A 27,108-nucleotide genomic window follows, 5' to 3' on the forward strand; every position below is an offset into this window, starting at 1 on the left:
GGGCACAATGCTCTTGAAGTTAAGTACTATGAATAGTATTTTAGCACTTTAACTCAGGTACTTTCATAGCAAAGTACGAGTACTTTTTAACACGATCTTTCATAGTGCATTCTTTTTTCAAACTAACACTTTTTTTTTTGAGGGGGGGGGGGGGGGGAGTGGCGATGAAGCGCCCACGTAGTTGTTTTACACTCGCTGACGAACAACGTAACACAATAAACTTATGATGCACTTTTTTTTTACGCGGTATCATTTTGTGATACAAATTTAACAAGATTTGGCGAATGCACTTTGAAATCGGGAATTGTACTTTTTTTCGGAAAGTAGCAGAAAAAATAGGTACATACTCATGGCGAACTCGCGTGGTCATTTCCCGGCAAAATATTTTGCCATATCTCCGCCAAGGGCGTTCGCGTGGTCAAAGGCTGGCGAGTGCGCGCCGTTCGGGTGGCAGTTCTCAGGCGTGTGCTGGCAATTAACCGGCACAATTTTTGCCCGAGCTCCAAGAGCTCGGGCAGCTTGTCTGCCAGACTGTATCCGGTATCGTCATATCCGAATCGGGAAAGGGAACCAAACGAAACAATGGTCGCCGAGAGCGGGTTCGAGTTGAAAACGAAGCCATTGAGACAGACACCCCTCTGTGGTCCTAGAAAAGACAGCAAAAAAAAAAAAAAACGGAGACAAAGATAAAATATTTTAAAGGAAGCTTCCGCAAGATCAGTTTCCTATGGGACACAGCGTGTTATTACACCGCTGTAAAGAATGTATTGATAGTGCTGCAGCTCGACACTTGAACGCGCATTGCTATTTTAAAGGGCTGGGTCAAATCAAAATGCTGAGGATTCCTACAAAAAGGTAATGACAAGAAAATAGAATATAAAATGGCGACGCTGGTGAGCCTTCTGGGATCCTTGTAAAATGTCAACAGTTCTTCGAGAATCTAAACAAAATATATTATAATTTGTTTACCCACATCTCAGAGTCCGAATATATGTTGCTGATGCCTACAGCGTGCCTATTGTATCATAAAATAATCGAGGAAGAAGTTAACGAAGTTCACGCGCTACCCAGGCAGACGAAAACGCCAGTTGCAGGCGCTTTGTGTTCGGGTGGAGAGGGTCATGTGGTGCGTCGCTGGCGCGGTTTTCGTTGCCTGTGCCGCCGGCGTGAGCTCGCCGGCGATTGACCACCCGAATTCGCCATCAGTTAAAGGGATCATGAAACGATTTTCCTACTTCTACCTCCTTAGCTTTAATGCTCAGCTAAAATGCGAACTGTGAAATCACGTAGTCGTGACGTTCTTCGGCACCGGTGCGATGACTCCTAGCTTTCACCGTGCTTTTTATGCACACCATAGAACTTGTCATTCCCCAGTGACGATAAGTTCCGCCAGGGCACTCATTGGCCACGAGCGCGAATCCAAATATTCGTCGACGGATTGATTATTGACGAGCGCATACGTCCGAGTGACTCAGTTCTCGTGTCCAATGCGTGAGCTGGGCTCGGCTGACGTCAGGTTGGCGCCGGTGACGCGCTTTTGGGAGCCGCGGATGTATCATAGTGAAAAGGCTTTCGAAGGAAAGAATGTACAAAATAGGTCCGCCATATTTTCAAATGTCCGTACCGGAAAGCTGTTTTTTGACTATCTGCCCTCTTTCTTTTGGCCAACTAAACGATATGCGATTAGTAAAGTCCCAGTTTGAAATCATTCATCCCAGCCCAAAATTCGTTTCATGACCCCTTTAATGTATTTCGACCTATATTGACCTAAACCTATATTGAAACAGTACAGGCGTTTGCTTACTTGCTTCAAACAGTACATTGCCTACTCCGTAGCACTCGTCAAACGCGTTAGAACGCTGAACGCCGGCGTTTGGCATTCGAACGCGTTCGACGAGTGCAGTAGAGACAAGGGCCAGCTTTAGGCCTACCCACTAATCATTGGAACCAGAGCTCCGCGTTCTGACATTCTCGTGCATATCCTCCTTTCCCTCTTCGGCGCATAGTCTCCTCTCCAACGAAGTCCAATCATCATTTCTATCTCTATGGACTTCACGTTATAAAAGACGTACTATGAAGGAAGATGAAGACCCCAGTTTTGGAGCCGTAATCGGGACCAGAAATTCCTCACCGCCTCCGCTCAACTTACGACGCAAAGACAGGATGCGGTCGCTACTTCCCTTGACGATACTCCAAGCGCTGTCCCTCTGCACAGGTTTCTGGGAGCGGCAGCTGGAGCCCAAGCTTTTCATCGAGGAGTATCCTCATCAGATGGTTCAAGTCTTCTCCAGGAGCAACGAAACCCACGCATCGGCAGAGAGTCTACGACTGCTGCTGGTTGAAAGGGACAATGTCCTCGTAGGGGGCAGAGACTACCTCTACAACCTGAGTTTGCGGACGCTTGAACAGCTCGGCAACATCAGCTGGCCGTCGTACGGGGGCTTAGATTATGCGTGTCCCGCGCTACAAGCAAAAGTAGACCCTAACTGCGCCAACTACATTCGAATAGCAAAACGGATTTCCCGCAATGGCTTCTTAGTCTGCGGGACGAACGCGTACTCGCCACGTTGCCGAGAGTACAAATACAGCGACACCGAGGGCTACACGTGGAAGACCGAGGTGGATGGCAAGAACCTGTGTCCATACAACCGCAACCAGTCTGCCGTGATGCTGCTTCTCGGGAACCGCCAGATCGCTGGCGTCTCGGCCCACACAACGCCCAAGAAGTTGCCCATGCTGACTGGCATGTCCCTACGCACAAAGTTGAACGACTGGAAGTACCTCAGCGCCGACGCGCAGTTCGTTGCGGCCTTCGCGGTCGAAGAGTACGCCTATTTCTTCATGACGGAGACGGCGCTAGAAAAGGAGAGCTGCGGTCGACGCGTGGCGTCCACGGTTGTCCGAGTCTGCGGCAACGACCCTGGCGGAGCGCCACCGCACGAATGGATGTGGACCACCTTCCAGAAGGCACGGTTGTGCTGTTCACTCAATGGCACACATCCTCTGGACTTCTCGCACATCCAGAGTATCAGTCCAGTACTGACTCGTTGGAACGACGCCTTTGTGCTGTACGCCGCATTTAATGTTCGTGACAGTCCCTTCGAGGCTTCAGCCGTGTGCGCGTTCAGCATCGAAGACATTGACAGATCTTTCAGAGATGGCAAATCGAACCAGAGTGGGTGCAGTGGAAAGTCTCCAGTAGTTGCGAACTCATCCACAACATCCACGCCCCTTGAGCGGTACGACCCACTCTCTAAGGTTGATGTGACCAACTACCTCAACAAACCCGTCCTGGCTCACGTTGGTTTCGACTACCGTTACACCAGCCTGACGATAGACCCGCAAGTGCGTAGCGCTAATGGAAAAAGGTACGACGTCTTCTTTGTGGGTACTAGTCACGGTCACATAATTAAAGCCATCAATATAGGAGCTAAGGAGGTTTCCACGGTGGTCATTGAAGACATAGTGGTTTTCCCTGCCGAAGAGCCTGTCGTAGAGCTAAAGGTAGTACGCCGCCGCCAACTGATGACGCTTTTGGCGACATCACACGTCGAGGTGGTTTCCGTGCCGCTGGACAACTGTAACTGGACAGTACGCACGTGCACTCAGTGCGTGGGACTCCAAGATCCTTACTGCGTGTGGGACAAAGCCACAGGAAAGTGTCGGTCCCTTGTGGACGGCGAACCTCCGAAAGGAGTCATCCAGGAAGTGCTCACGGGACACAGCATGGAGTGTCCAGACGAATTCTCCAAACACTTTTCGAACATGAAATTGCCAAGCTTCAATGATCACTGGGGTGCAGACTCTGCTGCAAAAGGTATGGCTCACCTGTACAGCGCATACACACTAGGCTTTGCGATCGCATTTTCCATCATGGGTTCGATCGTCATCGGCTTTGGAATCGGTTACTGGTACAGACACTACCAGAGAAAAGACATGTCCTACTTTAACTACAGGTGAGCAAGCGAAGAAAAGACAATGTAGCTGGTGCGTGACTACCAATTTTATTTCTCGTTGATTTGGAACAGGTCACATCCAATACAATGACAATAAAATGCCCAAAACTTGGGGGCCAAACAATCCTCCCCACATCTGGTTGTTTACGGAGAAAAAAAACAACAGGCCTTCGCTACCCAAGGTAAGACAAGATTACAATTTCTGGAGTAGAGGATTCAGCCTTTTAATCTGTGTACTTCGCGAAATCGCCAGGCCCGCCCGGCACGTTTGCATGTGACCCATAGGATCACCACAACCAGCTCTCACCAGGTTGTCTATTAATCTCAGGCCTTCCAAGAAGCAACTGGCCTTGCCTGTCTCCCCTAAACTTTGCCTGCACTCCAAAACAGAATGCAAGCCCCGAAAAGAAAGAAAGAAAGAAAAAAATCAAGAAAGCAATGATGGGCAAAATTGTTTTTGTGCTGTGTACTTTGGTCATTTGTTCTGGTGGACAGTTATGCTTTTCAGGAGCTGCGCCGCCAAAACGTAGCAGAGACCTCCGGCAAAATGTATGTGTCGGCGTCTTCCCTCACAAATGCCAAGACGACGAGAGATTGGCAATGGACCTCCCAGGACGAACGCTTTGTTCCAGAAAGTAATGTTGGAGTGAAGGATGAAAATTTGAAACTGAACCTGATGACAGAGGCTATGTGCCAACAGCACTTTCTCTCTCATTGTCCAAATGAAAGCTGCAGCGTTTAAATACAGGTTAAAAAAGGGAGAAACCTGTTGTTCCCATAAACGACCATCCCCAAAGAAATGCCCCTTCCATTTAAATACTCCGAAATTCAGAGAACTCTGCTTAAAATTGCCTAAGCGCCCACTTCCCAACCCAATGGTCTACCCACTCCCGCCGGCAAAGGAAGGTGCTCGGGCCAGCCCAGGAGGCAATGGCTGCAGCTCACAAGTCTACCCCGGGCACCCTCCGATTATGTACAATCCCCGGAACTGCTAGAAAATGCGGGCACACGCACGCCAGGAGTGCCACCTCACCTCCCGTATATAAATATGTAATGCACATATATACCTATAGACAATGAGACCTAATGCACTCCCTGCAGATGAACTTATGTACAAGTGCCCAGCCAAGAACTGCTTGGGAAGCGGCAGTGTAAAAACCTGCCCCTTCCACTAGTCGTCGTAAGGCACGTTCTCGTCAGAACTGACGGCCGCGATGCACCCCCCGACTTGGAAGCACGGACGTACCCTCCTCAAGCTCTTTCGGCCCCCAACCCCTACAAAAGGCCCCCCGACGCCCCACACCAGCTATAGGCAAGACTGAGCCCATACACTTTGAGTGACCGCAAAATCAATGGTTGTCCACTCGTCGTTTTTTGTACGACCTCGCAACGGAAGCGACGTTCTGCGCGCAAAGAAAGGGAAAAAAAAAAAAAGGTTTCTTCAAACTCCGTAGAGAACAGAGAGTCTCGCCTGCAAACCTTTCGGCGGACGAGCTCTGCGAGCCAAGCGAGGGCTCCAAAGGCACGCGGCATTGTCGTGCGAGACTCTCTCAACAGGAAGGAACAAAGACTAGACAGCCTTCTCGTACTGCTGCGTGCAGCGGCTGGTGCCTGGGAGGTGGGATGGTGTATACTCTCGCCCTTTCCGAGACCTCCTCGCTCAGACAATAAAACACCGAAAGTCAAGTTTTGTGGCCTCGCAGCTTGTTTCCCTTTGCATCGCAGGAACGGGAGAAATAAAAATGCGGGAAGACTCGCAGTTCTAGATTCAAGCCATATATACATACATACACGCGTGTGCGCCACACGCTGATATACATACACATATACACGCATTAAAAGAAATAGAAGAGCCATCGACTCCAGATGGGTGGGAAGGAATAAAATGAGCCTTTTCAAGATGCCGCTGAAACGAAAGGTTGCCCAAGGGCACACGAGGCCACAATACTTCCGGTATGTACGAGCCCTTTCTTTCCTCCCCCTGCCGGGGAGCAAAATGTTCTGGACCACTTCCTAATCTCTTGGCAGAAAGAGCGAGAACCCTGCATATCCTGGCCACAAAAGAAAGACGCCGTTTCATTCTTTTGTCAGTTTTTTTTCCACCGTGCCACGGAAGGTCTCTGCTCTGACGGATTTCCGAGATTTCATCGACGAGGAATTTGGAAGGAAACCAACGAAGACTCTTGCCCTACAATCCAGCAGCAAGATAAAAAAAAAAAAAACCTGTCCTACCCCTTTGGTTATGAGCCCTCCCCACCAAAACAAAAAGACAAGAATTTGACTCGTCCCCATTTTTTTCGCCACTCCAGAAATTGTGCTGCCAATGCTCAAATTTTGCCTCATCCCTCCCCCGCTTTGTTCATCTTGCCCATCATTTGTTTTTAAAACCGCGCTGTACACCTAAACTCGAAAAAATAGGCAGGTTCACCGGCCTCGCCCTCCCGATCTCCGGGAGAGAGAGACGGGGATTTGGTTGTGACATCTGCCACATAATCCGCCGTAGCGCATAGCGAAACCGCGAAGAGCCACACACGTGCCGCACACAGACCTATAGTAGCGCCTTGTCTCCTCGTCCCCCACTTTGTGTGCCTGCTCCTGCGTTCAGAGGAAGCGCCGGAAACCCCTCGGGATCCGTGCGTCTCCCCAAAAAATGTAAGTGTCCAAGATATTTCCACATACACAAGTGTATACATAACGGCGTCTCAAGAAGCTAGTGAGTAGAAGGGGAAAAAAGTAACAAGAGAACACTACACGCAAACACAGAAAGCAGACAAAAAAAATAATCTTCACACCCTTTGCATTAAAAAACAAAGAGAAAGACTTATGCTACTAAACCTCCCACCTTTCCTCCAGTGCGCACAGTAACTTAGAATTACATGGAAGAACACAAAAGCATACAAATGCAAAACCAATGAGACCGCCAGTACAACCGCAACTATATATATGTATATATATATACGTATGCATATAAACCACCTTTTAAACGAAAGCGAAACGAAAAAAAAATTCCCGGACAAAGAACACAGCAATTGGCAGCCTCGAGTCATGGTACACTAGCAAGTGGCCTGGCCAAGCTCGTGCTCGGGGAAAGACTCCCTTTTCCACCCCCAAAAGGGGAGTAATAAACACCAAGGAGAACGCAGGCAAAGGTTCACAGGAGTTGGCCTTGACTGACCCAACCGGCCAGCATTTACTCGCCGAGCAAATCGAAACACATGTAAAGCACACGCACAGTGTTACATTCACTAATGCTCGAAACAAACATCCGAGGCCGGAAAGAGTCCCATACCGTCGAGACGCACTCAAAAGTTCGGCTAGAAACTCGAGAGAAAAAGCGAAGGGGGTGGGGGAGTTATTAGATTGTCCAGATTGTTTTTTCCTGCAGTCAAGAATTGCGATGCTGGCTTTCCAAAACAGAGCGAAGGACGGCCGCAACCACGGCACACATGTGTAGTACTCGGACAGCGAGGGGGAAACAAATGCGAGAGCAATAAATTAGGAAAGGGAAGCGACATTCTTTGGGACCTCTACTGCATCAGGACCCAAATCCCAAACGCCGACGGCGGTTACCGGATGTTACGCCGGCTGCCGAGAAAGACTACGAGAGCCCGTGCAAGTTACGAACTCTCCATTTTCCTTTTTCACTTCCGCATACTTTAATTGAAAGAATCTAGGCGTGAGGAGGATAAAAACAATGCTAGTCAATTTTTTTTCTTCTCACACATCTTGTTTTGCTATTACCCTCCCTCCTCGTCAATGAGCGCGAGGAGAAAGCTTAAAAAAAAAAAAAGACAACAATGGTGTGCTCCCCCCTTCGACAAAAAAGGTCACCTGGGTCTCGCTCCTCCGACCTTGCTCGCACACACAGAGAATGCCGTTAACTCGCCTACCTTCTCCGTCACGCAGGAACAAGCACCTCCTCCCTTCGAAAACCTCGGGAAAAATAAACGTGCACTTCACCACTTTGGTTCGGTCGTCTTCGGTGGTGCCGGCCGGAGATGGCGCCACCCCTTGTCGCAGCAGTCGTAGCGGCAGCGACGGTCCAGTTCACCGAACGAGTCGCGGCGGAAAACAACGGAATACATGGCGAGAAGAGAGAGCGCCTCCCTCTCTCCACCAAAGAGTCTGTTCGCTCACACACAAGGAGGTCCACCCTGTGCAGCAGACAGACTCTCAACCTCCCCGTCCCCCGCCGAGAAGAAGAAGCGGTTAAAAGAAATCGAGCGGGGGAAGGGGGACCGAAGAAGCGAGCTAGGTACAAGTAAAGAAAGAGGGGAGGACCCAAAATGTCAAAAAAGGGGGGGGGGGGGGGGGGGGGCACCGTAGGGCGGAGAGATAGGAGTCCCCCCCAGCACACCCGGAGCCCCCTCAGTTGCCCCACCAGTCGTTGGAGGAGTTGTAGTTGCCCCCGTAGCTGCTCGGGCGGTAGCTGCCCCCGAAGCTGTTGTTGCCGTAGCCTCCGTACTGCGGGGCTCCGCCATAGCCTCCCGGGGCGCCGCCCGTGCTGCGGCCTCCGCCGGCGCTGGGAGGACCCGCCGTGCGCTCGCGGCCCCCGTACTGCCGGTAGTCCCGGCTGCCGAAGCCGCCGGCGCCATAACGGGTGCTGCGAGTGGACGGAAGACACGTTGAGGAGACGCAATAGGGTTCCGACGTCTTCAGAAGCCTCGCACAACGCGAGACAGTGTCTTCGGACATTACTCGTTGACGGGCTATTGCCTCTACCGAAGAAAAGGTAAGCCCTTTCTACGACCAAAGCCTAAAGAAAAGTACAGAAGGGTCAGTACTACAATGTAGAAGAGACAAGTGAGTGTGAAGCATTCGAGCTGGAAATCAAACGCAAAATATGCCCGGCGAAGAACACTTTTGTGCCTCTTCATTTATAGGACCCCTTTTGCAATCGTAATGACTGGCCCTCCGCGTATTTCACGTGCAGCAATATTTTCGGGTTAATACAACAAGCCTGGAAGGGTAGTTTATTTGTGTCCAGCCACTGCTAACAATTACCGTATTTGCATGAATATAGCGCAAGGTTTTTCTCTCGTAATTACGTGCTCCAAAACACACCTCGCGTTATTCGCGACTCCAGCAAAACGGACGCCACCAATGGGGAAAACCGGGAACCAGCCGGACCAGGTCGCTCCGCGCCTGTCCACATCTCTGGTGGCTTTCGCGGACACGTGTTGTCGGCGCGGTGGCGAACAATGTAATTTGACGAAGGTCCGAATATTTTTTTTAAAAATTTGCCTGAGTGTTCATTAGTGTGGTGAAGCCTCAGTAGATTCTTTCCTTCCATCACGTGTTTGAAAGCCCGTTTACTCCACAACACACGATCGCATGCTTTCGATTTCTTGGATGGGGAGGAATCACGGAAAAAAGTTTTGATTTCTTGTCCGTCTCGAATAACATTCAAAGTGACGACTACTAGGTAACTTATAAGTGGCTTCTTTATAAGGATGCAGAACAGTGGACTGAGGAAGACAGGCGCGGTGTTTCACTGGAGGGAACACAAATGTTGCCACCAATATTTATATTATACCCCTGTCGAAGCCAGCAGCAATGTAAGTCTACACTGCTCAGTTTGACCGGCCACAAAAAATACCCATTTTCTCCATTCAGGATTCGAAGCAAAGTTCAATGCTTAGAGAGATTTTGCATGTATCTCCGATGAAGGCTCTCTTCAGTTTGTCTCCGTGCTGCCGGCTAGAACCATTTGGCTAAGTTTAAGTAGTATATCTCTGTCTGTAAAATATACTTTTATTCAGCAGTTCGCCTAATAGCTAGTCAACTATACTTTTATTCAGCAGTTCGCCTAATAGCTAGTCAATTAAGCTCATATTTCAACCCGAAGAATATACTAACATCGCTTTAGTGGGACATAGTATGTAATATAACACATAACCCGCTAAACAAAACGACTTCTCGATTGCTACTAAAACCTGAATTGAAATACAAGTGACAGCTGCTTAGTGGGGCGCCAGCAGGTTAACACGGTCCTTGGCTCAAGAAGCACCTGCTTAATTTTCATAATTGTCCTGCAGCCTGTGTTGGTGACTGAGCAGACGACTGGAGCTGTTTCTTAAACGCGGATACGCACAAAAGCTTGATTTCGCGGACAGATAAGTCGCATGGTCGAGGCATGCATGTTAGCTGAAAACTGCTCTCGGCGGAACAATTCTGTAGTCATCGCTGCTTTCCTTGGATGATCAAAACTAATTAGTATATTACCGTCTCTCTGGAGCCCATAGTTTGTTTTGAACGAAATCTCCGAAACGAAAGTTTGACATGAAAAGAACAAAAAACACCGGAAAAACAATACTATGCTTTGCAAGTTTATGTGCACCGGCTACGCTTAACCGTCCCAGTTCAAATACCTATAAAATTGGGCATTAAACAAAAGAAAATCTGTTAAATTTAATGCACCACCTGTTCAGGCGGCCCGGCCGAGATGACGCGACCTGGACTCAGCCGCCATGTTTGTTTGGTGGTGGCGCCCCCTAAAGGTCGCTGGAGTCGCGAATATTTGGAATCAAGTTCAGCCATGAGGCGCGTGAGTCTGGAGAAAGCAATCCTTCTGGATCAATGCAGGAGATTGGGTGGGGAAGGAAGGCTTGAGGTACACCTAAGCACTTCTCATCAGTTGGCAATGCGAAAGCATGCGTGCTGTTCTTCCGCTCCCGTGTTTCGTTTGCAGCGTATTTGCGTCTGCCCTGCGAACGCTCTCCTGACGTTGGACGCTTGGTGTTACAGGCGCCCTCGCGGCACGGACACTCAGCGTCATGGGGCGGCAGTCGTTTATGCGGAGGAACCAGAAGAATGAGTGTGATGGTGTATCGTGTCCAGCAGTCTTTTTTCTGCCTGCGCATTTTTTAGTTTCCGCTCCAGAGTGGTGTGGTGCTTGTATGTTGGTGCATCTGCTTCCTGCCTTGCTTTGCTTGTGGACTGAAGAAAAAGGAACTACCAGATAAGGGACGCCGTGCTACTGCATATCTGCGAAGTCACCAAGTGGATTGCAAATGGAAGGACATGAGCAGTAGGATGAATGCAGTCAAAAGATACTCACATTTCCCCGATTTACATTGCCTTTTCACTTCAGCTATGTCCCAGAGTCCAATAAATTTACGCAGCCTCCGGCTCGCGTCATAATAGTAGTCTTGCTTTTTGAGGGCATTAAAACCTGCTCTCGCGTTATATTCGTGCAAATACATTTTATGCTTTGGACGTACGCCGACTACCAGGGATGGGCAAAATACATGCAAATATGTATCGAAATACAAATACAAAATACTTCGTCAAAAAAGTAATTACAAATCTAATTACTTTTCCAAAAGCAATTAAATACAAGATACAAATACAACCAAATGTATTTCGTCTCCTCCAAATACTTTTCCAGATACATTCCTCAAAATTTGCGTCAGCAACTTCAGGGCATCTGCAAAAGGTTTCTGGTATCTCATTTTAATTTTGCATCGCACACTCGGGAGTTAGTGTGCGAGGCTCTAGTAACGTAATAACAATATAATCACAAAAAAAATGTTATCAGCTTGGACGTAATAGGTGGAAAAAGTACAGAGCTTCAAGCAGCTTTTTTTGTCGATTACATTTTGGTATAGACCATCAAAGAACCGAGACTACCAAGACGCGCAGCACCAGCTAGAGAATTTTGTATTGTTGCAACTCGCATCAGTTATGAAAATCTGGACGACCGGCGCATTTAGAATGTTCCAGGCAAAAATATGGATGGAAATCAGGCTGGAAAGCATCACAAGTTGTCACAGGCAGTTATTTAGCCAGTCTGCATGTGAACGTCGATTTCGTCACTATTCTTGACCTGGACTAGCACCATAATCACAAAGTCACTAAACGCTTGTGCTTGATTGAGATACACTGCATTCGGTGCAGAGCGTAGCTTTCTTACTGCTCTGGACAGTGACAATAAATTTGAGGGATGTATTTTCGCCCACAAAATTGTATTTAATTACAAATGTATTTGAAATACCCACGTTTTAGTATTTAAATACACACGTTAAATACATTACTCAATTTATAATTAAATACAAATGCAAAATACACAAAGTATTTGAAATACGTATTTCAAATACTTCTATTTGAAATACTGCCCATCCCTGCCGACTACACATAGCCAGCGAACCAGGGCTAGAGTCTTCTGCCAGAGGTTTAGCCTCAGAAACATGCCTCTGCTTATCTAGTTACGGGACACCGAAATGGGCTCCACAAAGGCCAAATCCGAGGTAACAGATCGGCACAGAGAGAGAGAGAGAAAGAGAGAAAGAAAAAAAAAAAGCGCCGCTTATAAAATTAGTTTATCCAGCACCAATACAAAAAATATGCTCTCCAGCAAAGGTGCATGGTTCCAGGACGTCCGAGTGGATAGGACGATATGCCTTCGCAGAAATAAAGCCACCGGGGCGGCAACAGACAGCTTTCCCCACTACCCAGACCAAAAGGGCCATCTCGTGTGCAGGGGGGACGCACCTTCTGCCTCCGCTGCCAAAGCGCCTCTGGTTGGTGGCCCTCTGCTCCCCCTGCACCTCCTTGGCCAGGGCGGCCAGCCAGTCGGGCAGCTCCTGCTTCGTCTCCGTGATCAGTTCCACCAGGTCCAGCGCCATGTTGCGGTTCTTCTCGTTGAAGAACGACGTCGCCAGGCCTGGATGGGTAAAGAAGAGCACCGTGCCCTCTAAGCTCAAGCACATTGTGCGTGCTTTACCAAAAGCCATTTTCGTACGACTGACACGACAGCTGAGCAGAATATTAGCGGATTATCGTCACCTTCCACGGGGGTGCACACCCAGTCAAAGGAAACGAGCGCGTTTTAGAGAAGAGCCCTGCCGTTCCCACCTGTCAGTGACTATAGCATTAATACAGGGGAAACCTCAACTCAAAACTATACCTTTTCAAAATGCGTTAGACCACGAGAGCACTTTGATGCAAATTACACCACACAAAGGCCTAGCTACCTCTAATGAAACATGGTGGAAGCCACACCCTCTGTAATCCCACAAAAAAAAAAGGAAGCACCAGGCCAAAGCCACTCACCGAGATTGCCCACACGGCCCGTACGACCGATGCGGTGAACGTACTCCTCAATGTCGCTCGGCAGGTCAAAGTTGATCACATGCTTCACGTTTGGAATGTCCAGGCCTCTGGCTGCCACCTGCATCCAAGGTATGGCACTTGTAAGTCACGAGGATATGCAATTATGCGGTCAAAAGCACGTTGCAAGCGGCACACTTTCCGACATTCTTGTTTTGCTCTCAAAAAACCACTATCTAAATATGGTCACGTGATCCGAGTTGAGCCGTGTAACTATTACACTACTAGCAGTTTGCATATTCTTGCAAACGTTTCGTACACGCCAAATCCGCAACATGCTTCTGCACTCGTCAAGAGTCTTCCCGTTTCTCAACCTGCAGCAATCTGCACCTTTATTTCCAAAATGCAGTTTGTCACATCTTAGGAGCCAAACTGCGGCTTGACTCTCCCGTGGCCAAATCAAACCACTAGTCTTGGGAAGGTTTGGAATGACACACAGCTCCATAACAGTGGAATATCATTGCCTTCAACGGCACTTGGATCGTGCGAGAAGACTCCAAGGTTGCGCAACGCTGAAGCACCAGCAGGGGTTGGAAAGACAGTGCCTGCTGGGCTGTCCATGAAGTTCGCTGCTGAACCACCGTCAAAAGTTTGCAAAGAATGATACTCACAGGGCCGTGCAAGAATGCCTGAAGCTAGTGAGATGCCAAAAGGCCATCAAAGATTGCAAAGGATAATCCCCACTGAGCTGCAGAAAAGCGACAGGGACGGTCCTATGCAGTCGACAGAGAAACGACCGCATAGGACCGTCCCTGCTGGACTATGCAAGAACGCTCCAAGCAAACATCACACCAAAGCAGCACCCAAGGTGGCAAAGCCAAAGCAACCCCCTCCCCAGGAATTTCTTAGGGGTGGACATAACCACCATGAGAGTGGAGGCAGCGGTAAGGGAATAGTTTGCAATGGAGGCACGATCTGGCTTGCTGACAGACTGCACTTTCTGTAGGCTCTCTAACTTTGCAACCCTGTGAGTGGTGCCATGCCGCGGCGTTAAAACAAAGACCAAATTGTCCTAGAAAACAAAAAAAAAAAATGTGAAGGAAAGCAAAGGAGCAAGCGAAGAGGCGGAGATAAACCAAGACACTGCGCGAGCAAGCATTGAGCAGTGAAGGAAAAACAAATCATGAGCCATTCCACTCTGTGAAGGTGGATTACCAACGAAGCTGTTTAGCAGACGATACAGACCTGCCCCGACGAGCCGGAGGAAACTAGACACGCTCGACGGAACTGCCACCCCGGGAGAGTGCGGAGTGCAGCGTGCGAACATGGCCGACGCAGGTCGCAAAGCGGCAAATATGAGAGACCTTTATAATCTGCTTGAGAGTGAACTGATCTTGAAAATGGAGCCCATTTTCAAGATCTACTGAACAGGCCTATTGCTAAGTTACCCATGCATCAAGGAGAATGCAGAAAATGGTGTTCCACACGCCACACGTGCCGGCGTCAGCAGCGGTAACTGTTCTAATGTAAAATCCTAAAACAAATGACATCTTGCACGCACGTCTGTCAATGTTTTATTTTGGTTTTATACGGGGAAGGCACACTCGTGCGGCAATGCGAGCGTTTTTAGTCACTGCACACAAGACAAATCCACGGAACCCTAGCCATAAACAGCTTTGCTGTAAAGGTCCTTTCGGCCACTCGCCACCTGTGGAGAATTGATGCGCAATGCACATTCGTCGCATATTTATTTTGTGTTTCTCCTCGGTCGAGCACAACCTGCCCCACACCCTCTCCGCACCGCCGGCAGCATCCTGCAACTCCGCTCTTCCTTGTTTAAAAGAGTGGCAGCAGTGGGCGATGCGATAACACACAATGAAGTGGCAGTGTGCAGGATTGCTGAGTACGGCAGTTTGCAGCCATGTGTGCAGGCAAAATCGCATAGTCATCCCGTGGCATGAACGAGCGTAGGGCGGCAAAGCCGCCCATGGTGGGGAGAACCTTCCCACTCCCCCTTTTCACTCCCTCCAGAATAAACGTTTGCAGAAGGTGTTTCGAACCGGACACCACACGACAGTGGGAGAACACCATTCTCTCCTACGCAGAATGACAAGACAGCGTCCCAAGGAGAGTGGAAGAGGCATCCGAGACTCACGGCAGTGGCCACCAGGATGGGGGTGTGTCCCTTGCGGAAGGACCAGAGGGCGTCCTCCCTCTCCCTCTGGCTGCGGTCGCCGTGGATGCTCGTCACGGGGTAGCCCTCCTTCATGAGGAAGTGCTCCAGCGAGTCTGCTCCCTTCTTCGTCTCCACAAAGGTCAGGGTCAGCGAGTCGGACAGGGCCGCCTCTGCAAGATAACCCTTTGACCACATGCACGGGACCACCGACAAGGTCCTAGAGAAGAACAGTCCACAAGGACTGGGAAGAGGCACAGTTCAACTTTACTCAGCACCCGATGGACAAAAAGAAAATAAAGTTGAGAGAAAAAAATGAGACATTCAGAAATCTCTTAACACGAAATCAGAGCGCAGCTCTTGAGGAGGAGGAAGGGAGGATACGGAGGGTAGGGTATGCCCCTACTCTTCTTCCATTCCTCCTCCTCCTCCCACAGTTTCCCCGCTAAACTTAGCTGAAAAATTGATGCCACATGACTTCAACACCAATTCAGTTTCCCCGCTAAATTTAGCGGGGAATTCAATTGGTAGTGAAGTCACACGACGTCAATTTTCCCGCTAAATCTAGCGGAGAAATTGAATTTGTTCACAGGTGACAAGACACCAAGTCATGCGACGTCATTTTTCCCGCTAAATTAAGCGGGGAGTTGAATTTGTGCCGAGGTCACGCGACATTGATTTTCCCAAAGCGCAGTTACGCCGACGCCGTGAAACTTGGAAACAGGCGCCTAAGAGCTCCGCTCTAAAAGGCCAGTGGCAAAGACTCACGGCTGCCAGTCCTGAGGCCTGCGGCATTCAGGAGGTCGAGCAGGAAGGAGCGCTTGTCGTGCTCCTCGACCCAGACCACCTTCTGGGTGATGTTCTCCGAGGTGCTGCCCACCCGTCCTACGGCCAGGAAGATGTAGTTGTCGAGGAACTTGCGGGCCAGCTCCTGCACTTTCTTGGGGAAGGTGGCCGAGAACATGAGCGTCTGCCGCTGGCCCACAGGGGGCATGTTGTCCTCCAGCACAATGCGCCGGATCTGGGGCTCAAAGCCCATGTCCAGCATGCGGTCAGCCTCGTCCAGCACCAGGTACCGCACCAACTCCAGGCTCACCTGGATGCGTCACAAGAGACAAGGACAAAGGGTCGGCAACACGCTCGTGTGCCCAGGGTCACCCCCACATCCCCAAACATGCTTTTCACGTCACCCATCCAAACAGTGACATTAAAATAAAAAGGCTATCTGTCTCTTCACCTCCCTGGAGCAAGACTGTTTCATATGCACCAATAATCTAGCATGGGACAGATCGTTAGGTGTGACCATGTACACATCTTTAATTCCTCGTATGAATGTCCAAACTGGTAATTACGAGAAACATTTTGAAATCTCTGAACAACTGCCCTGTCGTGAGCTCGTCACCACGTTACTATATTTTGCCTGCTTATTCTTTTTTTAGAAAACTACCGATTCGTGAGCCACATGCAAGATCAATCAAAAATGAAAATGATAGTCTCCCAAGCTTTCATCTACGAACGAACACACACTGACTGGCATCCTTTTAGATTTGTACACTTCCTTGACTAGCACAGTTCCTTGACGAACATACAACAGTCACCACTTGTAAAAAAAATATACAATGGCACCTTTTCTAGCACGCATGCTCTAAATAAAACAGTGAAAGAGTTTAGCTACAAAACCCAACTCTTTTTGCACCTCCCCTACTTCTCCAGGTCCACTGAAGCCCCCAACCTAGGGTGCCTCAATGCCCTTCCACTTGGAGAGACGTTCTTTGTAGCACCTAATGTTGACAGCATACGCTCTCGGGAAAAATACAAAGAAATAGCCGCAACAAAATTCCGCCATAGCACCGTCAACGCCCAGAGCTCGTGCCGAGAGGTGCTCTTTCTTACGCGCTTGAGAACAAAAAAAGAAAAAAAGGAGTGTTCGGGACACAACGGTACAGGCCAGCGCCCTAAGCAAAGCACACATGGAGGCGCCCATTCCCACTCATTCGGAGCCTGAAGGAAGCAGAAGAGGCAGAAAGAGAGAGCCCACCTTGCCCCTCTCCATCATGTCCACCAGGCGTCCTGGAGTGGCCACAAGCAGGTGGCAGCCCCTGTCCAAATCCTTCATCTGCTGCATGGGGTCTGCACCACCGTAGACCACGCAGGGGCGCACCCGCGACCGGTAGGCAAACTTGCACGCCTCCTCGTAGATCTGGCAGGCCAGTTCTCTGGTCGGGCTCAGGATCAGGGCCAGCGGGTACTGCTTGGGCCGCGACGAGTAGCGGTGCGGTTGCTGCAAGGGGCCCCGTAACAGTCAGGGCCATTTCCCAAGCACTTCACGACCAAGCACAGACCGAATTGTTGGGAGTCACTCTCCAAGAATAATCGAGCTGTTTAATCGGTGCTGAACTGGGAGAGCTGGTAATAGTTTAACACAATAGGAATAACAGCTACAACAAACGAGGAGCACGAAAGGAATGCCAGCGAAAGGACAACAGCTGTACTCTTAGCCGAGAGAAAATTGTCTTCTCTTCAGCGTTCGCTCTGCTAAACTGGAGAGGTGGGAGGAGCTTCCCCTAAACTCCTAATCGTCACCGACTATATCCACGGTTACTTGCAATAAGAAACCGAGTGATGTTCCATTTACTCTTCAAAGTTTCAGCGACGTCAAGATGTGCCACAGTTACTAACAAGTCGTTAATTTTAGAACGTAGACGTAGTCATACGACTCTGCAGTGGTGCAACCCTCTGCTCGCAGCATTGGCACATGTTGGAACAAAAAAAAGTGCCAACAAAGGGAACGATGAGACAAAACACAACCCACCTGTGGGACATTCTTCGGCGGTCCGTCCTCAAACACCTGGTTCAGGATGGGCACCAAAAAGGCCGCAGTCTTCCCAGACCCTGTACAAGAGAGAAAGGGCACATGAGCACGCCGCTCAGACATCAAGTTCACTTTGCCACCAAGGTTCCCCGTAGCAGCTCAATTTTCTATAGATCAGGTAGGAACGTATAAACCCTCAGTACTGAACAAAAACCACATAACTGTAAAACGACTCCTGCTTTGTCCAATATCCTGTCGCAACTACCGTGTTTACCCGAAAATAGGTCGACCACGAAAATAGGTCGACCCCTATTTATTGAGCCCACCGAGAATAAAAAAAAAATAATTCAAATATAGGTCGACCTTTCTTTTTTTTTTTAAGGAACAGGGGAAAGTTAGGGCAAAAGAGACAAACCTTTATTTACAGCACTCTCAGCTAAATCACAGGGCGATGTCAAAAACTTATTCATCGTCAGAACTTCCGGACATATCGTTGTCCGAGGCTTGGTCAGCTTGGTAGACATCCTCGCAAATTGGCAACAATACGTCACTGACACCGTTGTAAAATGACGACAAGAAGAAACGAAAGAAGGTGGAGACGGGCCAGCCACGAAAGACCAAATACAAAGACATGAGCAACGCTGCGAGCCCCGTGAGCAACACGCGACCCGCCGAAGAAAAACAAACTAAAGTACCTCCGTTTCTTTTTTTTTTTTTTTGCGCGTTTGCGAGGGAGAGAGGAATGGAGCGCATAGAAGGGCAAAGTGCATGGCGCATCGCGTTCCTCTCCCTCCCCTTCCCCCTTGCCCAGCGAGGGGAACGCTACAGGCGTGATGGCGAAACCCGACGCCCGAGGAAAATGTGCGAGAGCCGTAGCTGGCTGTCGGCTGCTGCTGTTCGGCGCGGGGCTCTACCGCAACACCGGCTAGGTGATTGATAGCTCCACACCCTCGGTAGGGTTTAAAATTTTGGTCGCGAATTAGGTCGAAATTCTTTGGTCACGATTATAGGTCGACCCTTAATTTTCGACAACATTTCCGAAAAAAAAAAAAGGTTGACCTATATTCGAATACGGTACTTGTTTGCGGTACAAAAGTGATCTGAAGACACTAAATGCTCAATATTTCTCAGTTTTCAGCGAACAGAAATTTCAGTCATTCAATGACGGCCAACACTCCTAGATTAGACGCCTTTCTAGCGGTAACTTCGTACATGTTTAATGCTATGGTTTTAGTGAGCCAATTTAGCGACAAAAACAATAATGAGAGCTCTCTGCAGGAGCAGAACACTTCAACGGCAAGTTTCACGTGCCTCGGTCTGACGAGCTTGCTGGGGCCGCAGCTGTTGCAGTTTACAAAACAAACCAGTTCAAATCGTACTACACAAACACACACATGCAAAAAAAAAAAAAAAAAAAAGTGAAGTTGATGAGCGGCACCTCACCAGTCTGGGCACAGGCCATCAGGTCCCTCTTGGCCAGGATGATGGGAATGGCGTGCTTCTGCACGGGGGTCGGGCAGGTGTAGTGGGCCAGCTCAATGTTCACACGAATGATCTCCGTCAAGGAGCACTCGTCGAACGAGTTGATGTGCTTGGCAGAGTCCTCGCCCGTCGCCTCCACAGGGATGTCCTCGTACTTCTCAAAGTTGATACCAGTGTGTCCCTGGGAGAACAGTTCTCTGCAACAAAGAGACGCCGCAGGCTCTCGAGTCTGCCTTCCACTCAAGCCTCTGCAACCTAATCAAAGGCCGCCAACCACTTTTCACATGACTCGAGCTTTGCACTCCTTTATTGGGCCACGCCTCGCTTACTCTCTCTTTCTCTAAAATGCCAAAGAAAGGGAACGGAACAAATGAACCCCCTCCAAAAAAAAAAGGCTTGCAGGGCGAGGAGGATCGTGCTCACCTCTCTATCCTGTCGTCCCTAGGTAGCGGTCTGGTCCAGTCTTCGTCACCGTCGTAGTTGCGCCGCCCCCCATTGCGGCGGTCCCAGTTGCCGCCACCGCCGCCGCCACCACGCTGGTCGTCGCGGCTGCCACCGCCGCCGCCTCCTCCTCCTCCACCCCAGCCCTCCCGGGCCGCTTCCTCAGGATTGCGCCAGTTAGAGCCTCCCCTGTGCAACACACAAAATAGCAGCCCACTGAGAGACACTCCGAAAGAAAGAACAACTTTCTTGAAGATATAGACTCGTCAAACACAAAGTTGGCGCCGAAAGTTAGCGGAACGCACTGATTAAACTTTGCCGAAAAAAAAACGCAGAGTCATCGTCACAAGTGTCTAGTCGGTGTGCTCTGTTAGGCCCGAGAGCGAATACAAGCGTCGCTGCAATCGCCGCGCCCCGATCGGGCGAGGTTTACCGTGACATCGGGGGAAGGACTCCGCTTCGCAATCCCACATTCAGCTCACTTCTGCCCCCGTATCCTGGTTTCCGATCATGCTGACCTACTGTTTAGAGCTGCAATGCAAATCCCAAAAAGCCAGTACGCGCTTTCACCACCCGAAGACGTCGAGGTTAAAGAAAGCATGGACTACTTAAGGATGGGAAAGGCACTGTCAACGTCAGCCGTTGTGTGCTGCATGGACTTCGAGGAGCGGGCCTTCGTTTACCCGGCGTACAAGACGCTGGGCAAGACCATACCAACGTGTTTCTGTACCTTTTCTTATCATGTTTGTCTCTTTTATCTTTATAATTAGGTTAAAAATACCAAAAGCTATCGACAGAAATAGCTCCACCGGTGAACCTCCCCATCCGTCCACACGACACAAGGTGGTAGTAGTGTGCGAGGGGTCGCTGAAGTGGTGGCGCAAGTGTTTCAGAAAATGAAATTATGTTTGCATGTTTATCAGTTGGGAGGATATTATACCCTGCTTTGCGAGCATTTGAAGTGGCATTTATATCAAAAGCCTTTGGGCGGCTGGCAAATTAGCTCACAACCCTGACCCTGTGCGTGCCACTCTGCATGCGCTGGTTTGCAGATGCATTAATGAATGCCTTTGAAATGCTTGTGGAACAGGATTTCTTCGTGAAATAATGATATACTGTAAACGACTTAATTTTCGCGGGCTTAAATTTTCGCGAATCGGGCCAAAGCTGGAAATTTGAAATTATTCGAGTTCTAATTTTCACGAATCGAGTGTAGCTTCCGTAGCGTTCACATATTGCCAGAATTGTTCGCGGGGTGTATTTTTCGCGAATTGTACGTGACTCGCAAAAATTTAATCGTTTACAGTAGTTTGTACACGTATACAAGCATGTTTTACTGGAATTGTCATTGTGCATGCACGTGTATGATAGCAAGAACAAAGGCCAACCCCCCCCCCCAGTTGCCTGCATATGATGTATTGAACTGCCCAAAATATGCACAGCAATGAAGTACCGCAATTTGAAAGATTTATACTTTCTCCTGACGAACTTTCTTTATTCCAGCCTTGTGTTTAAAAAAATATGCTGTTTAGTTTGAATTGCTGTTTCCAGGTAAAAGGGAGACTGCTTTGGGTTCCCAATAGCTTCCTTAATCTCCACACTTTTTAAGAGGTGCTCGTGGTTTTCACGCGAGTTTGGAACACAATCGTACAAACCCTGGTCCTCGCCGTTGATCTGAAAATCATTTTAAAAAATGTGAAAACCACTCACTGGCGTGGTGGCATGGCATTGTTGCGCACATTGGGGCCATCGATCCTCTTGGAACGTCCTCCGAAATTGGAGAAGTCAGCACGGCCACCTCCTCCGCGATCGTTGCCTGGACATGGGGAAGACACTGGTTCACGCAAACAGCACCGCGTGGCGTGAATCCCAAAACACAACTCTGCCGCTAACCACATAACGGGTCTGCTCAGTGGTTAAGGGGGAGAGGGGGTTTAGAGAGTTCACGAGGCTGCCCAGCCATGCTCGCACCGGCTAGAGTGGGGCTGCGTCTAGGGAGCTTTCTGCTTGGCGTCCATTGCCTTCTTGCACAAACCCCTCTGGGTGCTTCTCATGCCACTGAGCAAGCTACCCTTCAGAAAAACCGTACTTGAGCCGTCTTGGCACTTAAATTCACGGTTGCCAGTTATCTGAACCTTTGTCTGAAATCATGGGGCACGTTTTTATGTCCTCCTGAAACGTTTGAAACAGTTTGTGGCAGAGCAAAACAATGAGACTGTACCGAAGCTCGGGAAGTTGCATTCTCTAATCGTACCAATACCAAAGCCCACAAGAAGACCGGGGACCGACGCTCCAAGCATAGCTTATTTCTCGGCTCTAGGTGCACCAACCGAGAAGCACATAAACCAGCTCCAAACCTCTATCCTCACTGACCCCGAGCCAGCTATCAGCATCGAGTCAATCCCCTCCGCCTATGACCAAGGGACAAACATTCCTGGCAATGTCGCTCGCTAGAAAAGGCGGCAAGTATATCATTGTGAATACCAGTAGTACTGGCACTAGCAGTCACGTAAGACACCTCACTGTCTACTTGCAATGTAAGGCCTCGCTACTTGCAGCAAAAGTGAACTCCAGGTAAGTTGGACGGCAGGTCCACTTCTCGTCTACCTCACAAAGAATTCCTCGACCTCAAGCACATGGCGATGCGGTCCGCACTCATCTGGTTACAATCTTTGTACGGATGGGAATGTGCCCACAACCCAGCGACAAACAGAAAAGTTGGTTTCTCTGCCCTCTGATGCTAGTTTCAACAAACCACACGACGCAGCCCCGCGAGAGCCCAAGCTTGCCCCAGGCGTCGGCAGCTAAGACAGCATGCAGAGGAGGGGGGGAGGGGTGGGGTCCAAAGAAACGAGTCCGAAACGGACCCCTGAAACCTTGTCCGTCCCGAGCGGCCCAATCGTCTCCTCCCTGCGGGTCCGGGTAGGCCCCCTTCTGGCTCCACTGGCTGTTGGGCTGAGGAGGTCCAGGCACCACAGATCGGTTGTTCCTCAGGTGAGGGGGCACGTATCTGCTAGCGGCTGCAAGGGGAACACCCAACCGCGGAAGGACTTTAGGGAAACTTTCCATTGGGGTCACAGAGATTGGTCAGTTCCAAGACGACACTTGCGGTCTTTCACGTAGCCCAGGGCTTCTACAACTTGTTTCCTATACCACGTTTCACTTCCGAGGGACTCAAACAATCAGCACCAAGAGCGTGTCGTCGCGGCGTTCCTCGTCTTTTGCCATCACTGGATAAAACAATCATGTACAGAAATGTCCAGGATCAAGGTGCATTCACTGCGCGCGATTAATTTTGTTGGCGACAGCAAATGCATTGATCGCTGTGACGAGGCACTGCTCGATTGGCTCCGCCAGATTGTACTCTCAGCCGCGGTCGAAAGTGAAACAGAGTATGGGAACACCGGTGTTCCCGAACTCCCTATTTTTTTGTTCACCGTCCCTGCTTCCCAGTGAACAGTTTTTCCCGTTAAATTAACATCTTTTTGGCAATCATAAGCTATCTACCTATACGCAACCATGTGCCATACATTCCCCGGTATGGTCATTACTGTTTACGTGTTCTAAAGGTTTCTGCGCCACTTTGCTACAATAATACCGAGAATGGATGGGGTTCTTTGGATATCAGTCGAGAAAGTTGGATCTTTCTTGAGAGAGGGAAGTTCGAGAGGCCACAATCTAGCCCAGTTCCCCAGGAGCGGATCCACCTCTTGCAAAAGAACGGATCTACCTTTTCCAGAAACCTGGGTTCGAGAATGTGCAGCCCATAGTTATTACAATAAACGCTAGAGGCTCAGCTGGCGCTAGTGTCTGCGGGACTTGCGGTTGCAAACTGAAGCAGACAGCAATTAGTCTACTTTTCCAGTCTTGCTGTGCATTTCTATGGGAAAATGTAAGTGATATTTTTCTCTTCAACAGGGAATGATACAAATCTGTAGTTTCTCTACTCGTAACGGGTACTAGGGAAGCTTTATTTGCATTATAAAAGTGACTTACTTTATTATTTTTTTTCATTACTGAGCAATTTTTCAGTTACCAACTTTGAGGCCCAGGTCTATGTTGTACAGCGTGATATGTCCAACACAAGCTATCAATTCGAGCAAAAAATAAAGAAGAAGGTCACACTCGGTTACTCCTTTATTTTGATTACTAATCCGGTATGTGTTCTTCGTTCCACAATTCCATGCTTCGTTCTTGTCTGTTTTGTTTGATTTGGCATATATTAGCATCCTTTTGGTGTTTTGTCAAGTTGATTTACTCTGTGTGCTTCATAGCATTGACTATATGCGCAAATACATGCCCCATAATAGCAGTCTGCAACATCCAATACATATTATACATGTGTATTAGGCTATTGTAGTGCAGTATTAGACTCCATGAATTCGAAAGAAAAACACTGAGATATTTTCGTACATCTGATTGCAAAGCATTCCTAACTTTTTATTCTGTCACAACACTAAGCAAGATTTGCTTTTATAATCAAGAGTGAAGAGAAAAAGCATTTGCGTTTCCCCAAAGGAATGCATCATCGGAAGTCATATGTAGACTGGTTGCTGCCTGCTTCAAAATGCAACTGCACACTAGCACCATCCATGCCTCTAGCGGTTATTGTAATAACTATGGTGCAGCTATAAGACCAGCATTGTTACGAGCTACATTGTGCATAAATCGGTGGATTGTAAACACTCCAGCACCCATGTTGAAAGCAAAGAAAAAAAAACACACCTAAATTCTGCTAACCGCATTCACTGCAACCTTAGCAACTGCTCCTATATTTCACAAAGTGCCCCAGCCAAAGTCAAGCTAGTAAACTGTTAGCAGGAAAAACTGAGAAGCTACCAGTTTACTTGTAGGCAAATGCACCATTGATGAAAAAAAATTGCTGGCACAGACAAACAAACATTGTATGTTTAGTTCTTCTTTTTTTCAGACATGAGCTCCTCAAAAAGTAATTCTTAAGCCTACACCTAACCAAAAGCGTGACAAAAATTGCTTTCTCATCTCTAAGTGGAAGTTAGTCATGTCTTTGCTCTCATGCAAGTGTGCACAAACGTACAGCAATACAGTACTCCACAAGGCAATCGAGACAATACTTCGATGCTATTCAAGAATTACTTAGAAAATTAAAAACTGCCATTACAGAAAAATAATATGGGGTGAGAAAGCGAGATCACGTGGTTCACCATCAGAAAGAATTCCGTGCCATACTGTATTCCTCTCCCTAGATTCTGGTAGTTCCCACCTCCCCTTCCCAATGTTTGAAGAAATCACTTACCAGACTTGTTTCCTTGGGAACCGGAGTTCAAGTCTAGACCAGCAAACTAAGAAAATTCAGGGAAAACATGTGAGGTCATGTGAACTGCAACATGAGCATTCCTCTCTACCCCATTCATTCAACTAGAGCCATGTGCTCAGGCTAACCTTTCTATCATTCAACGCAAAAGAAATGAAAACAAAAAGTTATATTTACAATTCTTACAACTCCATGGACTAAAGTGACTCATTTCAAAAACAGGGTAGGGTTCACAATATATACTTGTCGAGATTTCATAAGCTGATCATTCCATAAGAAATAAATCAATGAACAAAGTTTGAATGACAAGGTACTAAAACGAGAGAACCTCAATCTCAAACTGAAAAAATAAGCCTAAGCAGAGTTTGTACATGACAATTTCAGAAAGTCCAACCATCTGGGGCCACAAAAAAACAAATCTATCACTCTTCCAGAAAGATTTGCGGTTCCAGATTCTCCATTTATCTGGCCATGAGTTGATCAGTTTCTAACATGGCTACAAGCAGAGATCTCTGCACACAACTGAAATATTACAAATCATGCAAAAAGAAAACAATATAAAAAAGAAACAGCAAGCACAGACGGAATTTATCTGCTTTTGTTGACACCCATCCGGTTGAGTAACTACAGAGAGCCTTAGAATAGAGGAACCAAAGGCAAATTGATCCCCAAAAGACATGTTATTTGGGTAGCACTCGAGGAGCCAGGACGGAACTCTCTACGCTAGACTACTAGCGCTAGAAAACTAACCAAGGCAAGCAAACTGCAGGTATTCGACGACGCTAGCGCTATCCTAATTCGGGACTCTCGCCGTGGCCACGCGCAGTTATCGGCTCGCCGAAGCCGTCAACCTTTCATCGACTCCGATGGGAGTGCGAAAGAACAAAGCGTTGCTCCCGAGAGAAAAAGGCTTGGAAAGGTGTCTGCCGCCACACCACGCGAAAACGTAAAAGGCTCGAACCGAGGACCGTGTAGGAGTCGGCGACGGGTTTAGGAGGAAGGGATGACTAATGTTAAGGCTTAACCGTGCGGAATAAACCCGTGTTTGGACAAACCAAACCGCGCCGGGTGCTGAGCCGGCTACGAGTGAAACGGAACTAGGCCACGGGCAGGCGATCTTTTTGGAGAGGCCGAACAGAGCAGATACGATTACGGGGCAGCGGTTGCACTCAACGGGATTAAAAACGGCCAGAAAAAGCAGCGCTGGACGCCAGGTCCATCGCGATGTTAAGTCCGGAGGTTAAAAAGAGGGCCAGCGACCGACAGAACAAAGGAAGCGTCGAGGGCGAAGAAAAAGTAATTCGTGGCTTTTTTTTTTTTTTTTTTTGGTCCTAAGACTACTTTGCTATCGTCCTCGTAAATGTAAGTCTTCCGCACAAACCGAGCAAAAACTTTTGAGCACAAACATCTTGTGTCACTCGTGAAAAGGAAAGGTTATTACATTGTTGCAGAGGACCCAACACGATGCAAAATCCAGAGGCACGGAGGGATTCCACAAGGGTAAACTTTTATCCCAATGCGCCATCTTCTTGAGAGTACCGTGCTACACGCTAACCCTAACTTGGAATCCTGCAGTTTGTCTTATGCCGAAATAAAAAAAAAAAATATCCTGTTCAGTGGAAAAGGCCAAATTGGCTGAAATTTACCTGCTGCTCTAGACCCTTCCCATTTTGGTCGGATTCATTAATCATATTACACAAAACAAATGGATAGTTCACGGATAATACGTGCGACTCAAACCACAGCAATAATCAGTTCCTCTTGCAACAAAGCAGAGGCCGCAGTGACGTCATGTCCTTCTCTTGTACTTGCCCTGGCCATATCCGTCTTGGAAAAATACCACCGTACGCTGCGCGGCGCTGGTTTACAGCTAAACATAATTGGTAAAAATATACCTTAG

At 48.5% G+C, this 27,108-nt stretch overlaps 2 protein-coding genes across 5 annotated transcripts; one reads left to right on the forward strand and one right to left on the reverse strand.

The window, feature by feature from the left end:
* The first annotated feature begins 1,987 nt into the window (after positions 1-1,987).
* On the forward strand, positions 1,988-4,367 carry LOC8052638 (semaphorin-1A). The gene has a single exon (XM_002435817.5). It carries the CDS (start codon positions 2,074-2,076, stop codon positions 3,958-3,960), a length of 1,887 nt encoding a protein of 628 aa, XP_002435862.3. The 5' UTR covers positions 1,988-2,073; the 3' UTR covers positions 3,961-4,367.
* LOC8052639 (ATP-dependent RNA helicase DDX3X) lies at positions 3,986-27,017 on the reverse strand. 4 transcript variants are annotated; one of them, XM_029967416.4, is made up of 13 exons: positions 26,855-27,017; positions 25,191-25,236; positions 22,783-22,935; positions 21,626-21,731; positions 19,898-20,104; positions 19,436-19,671; positions 17,993-18,072; positions 17,219-17,461; positions 15,949-16,276; positions 15,163-15,353; positions 13,011-13,128; positions 12,450-12,621; positions 3,986-8,559 (listed from the first exon to the last, which is right to left on the reverse strand). In XM_029967416.4, exons 1-13 carry the CDS (start codon positions 26,897-26,899, stop codon positions 8,325-8,327), a joined length of 2,160 nt encoding a protein of 719 aa, XP_029823276.2. In that variant the 5' UTR covers positions 26,900-27,017; the 3' UTR covers positions 3,986-8,324. The 4 variants fall into 4 exon arrangements, with proteins under 4 accessions (XP_029823276.2, XP_040359876.1, XP_029823274.2 ...); XM_040503942.2 differs by having other exon boundaries at positions 22,792-22,935; positions 26,855-27,007; XM_029967414.4 differs by having other exon boundaries at positions 26,650-26,984.
* Positions 27,018-27,108: the final 91 nt, after the last annotated feature.

This window comes from Ixodes scapularis, unplaced genomic scaffold (genome assembly GCF_016920785.2).
Source record: "Ixodes scapularis isolate PalLabHiFi unplaced genomic scaffold, ASM1692078v2 PGA_scaffold5__190_contigs__length_132052651, whole genome shotgun sequence".
NCBI classification, from domain to species: domain Eukaryota; kingdom Metazoa; phylum Arthropoda; class Arachnida; order Ixodida; family Ixodidae; genus Ixodes; species Ixodes scapularis.

What these genes read in the sequence shown, in the direction of transcription:
- LOC8052638 (XM_002435817.5), top strand. Translation starts at nt 2,074, where the DNA reads ATGAAGGAAGATGAAGACCCCAGTTTTGGAGCCGTAATCGGGACCAGA.
- LOC8052639 (XM_029967414.4), bottom strand. Translation starts at nt 26,733, where the DNA reads ATGGCGCATTGGGATAAAAGTTTACCCTTGTGGAATCCCTCCGTGCCT. An exon ending in TTCCCAAGGAAACAAGTCTG is followed by an intron (nt 22,936 to 25,190) that starts GTAAGTGATTTC and finishes TTCCCCTTGCAG; the next exon opens with CCGCTAGCAGATACGTGCCC. An exon ending in AGGCCTCAGGACTGGCAGCC is followed by an intron (nt 15,354 to 15,948) that starts GTGAGTCTTTGC and finishes GTTATCTTGCAG; the next exon opens with AGGCGGCCCTGTCCGACTCG.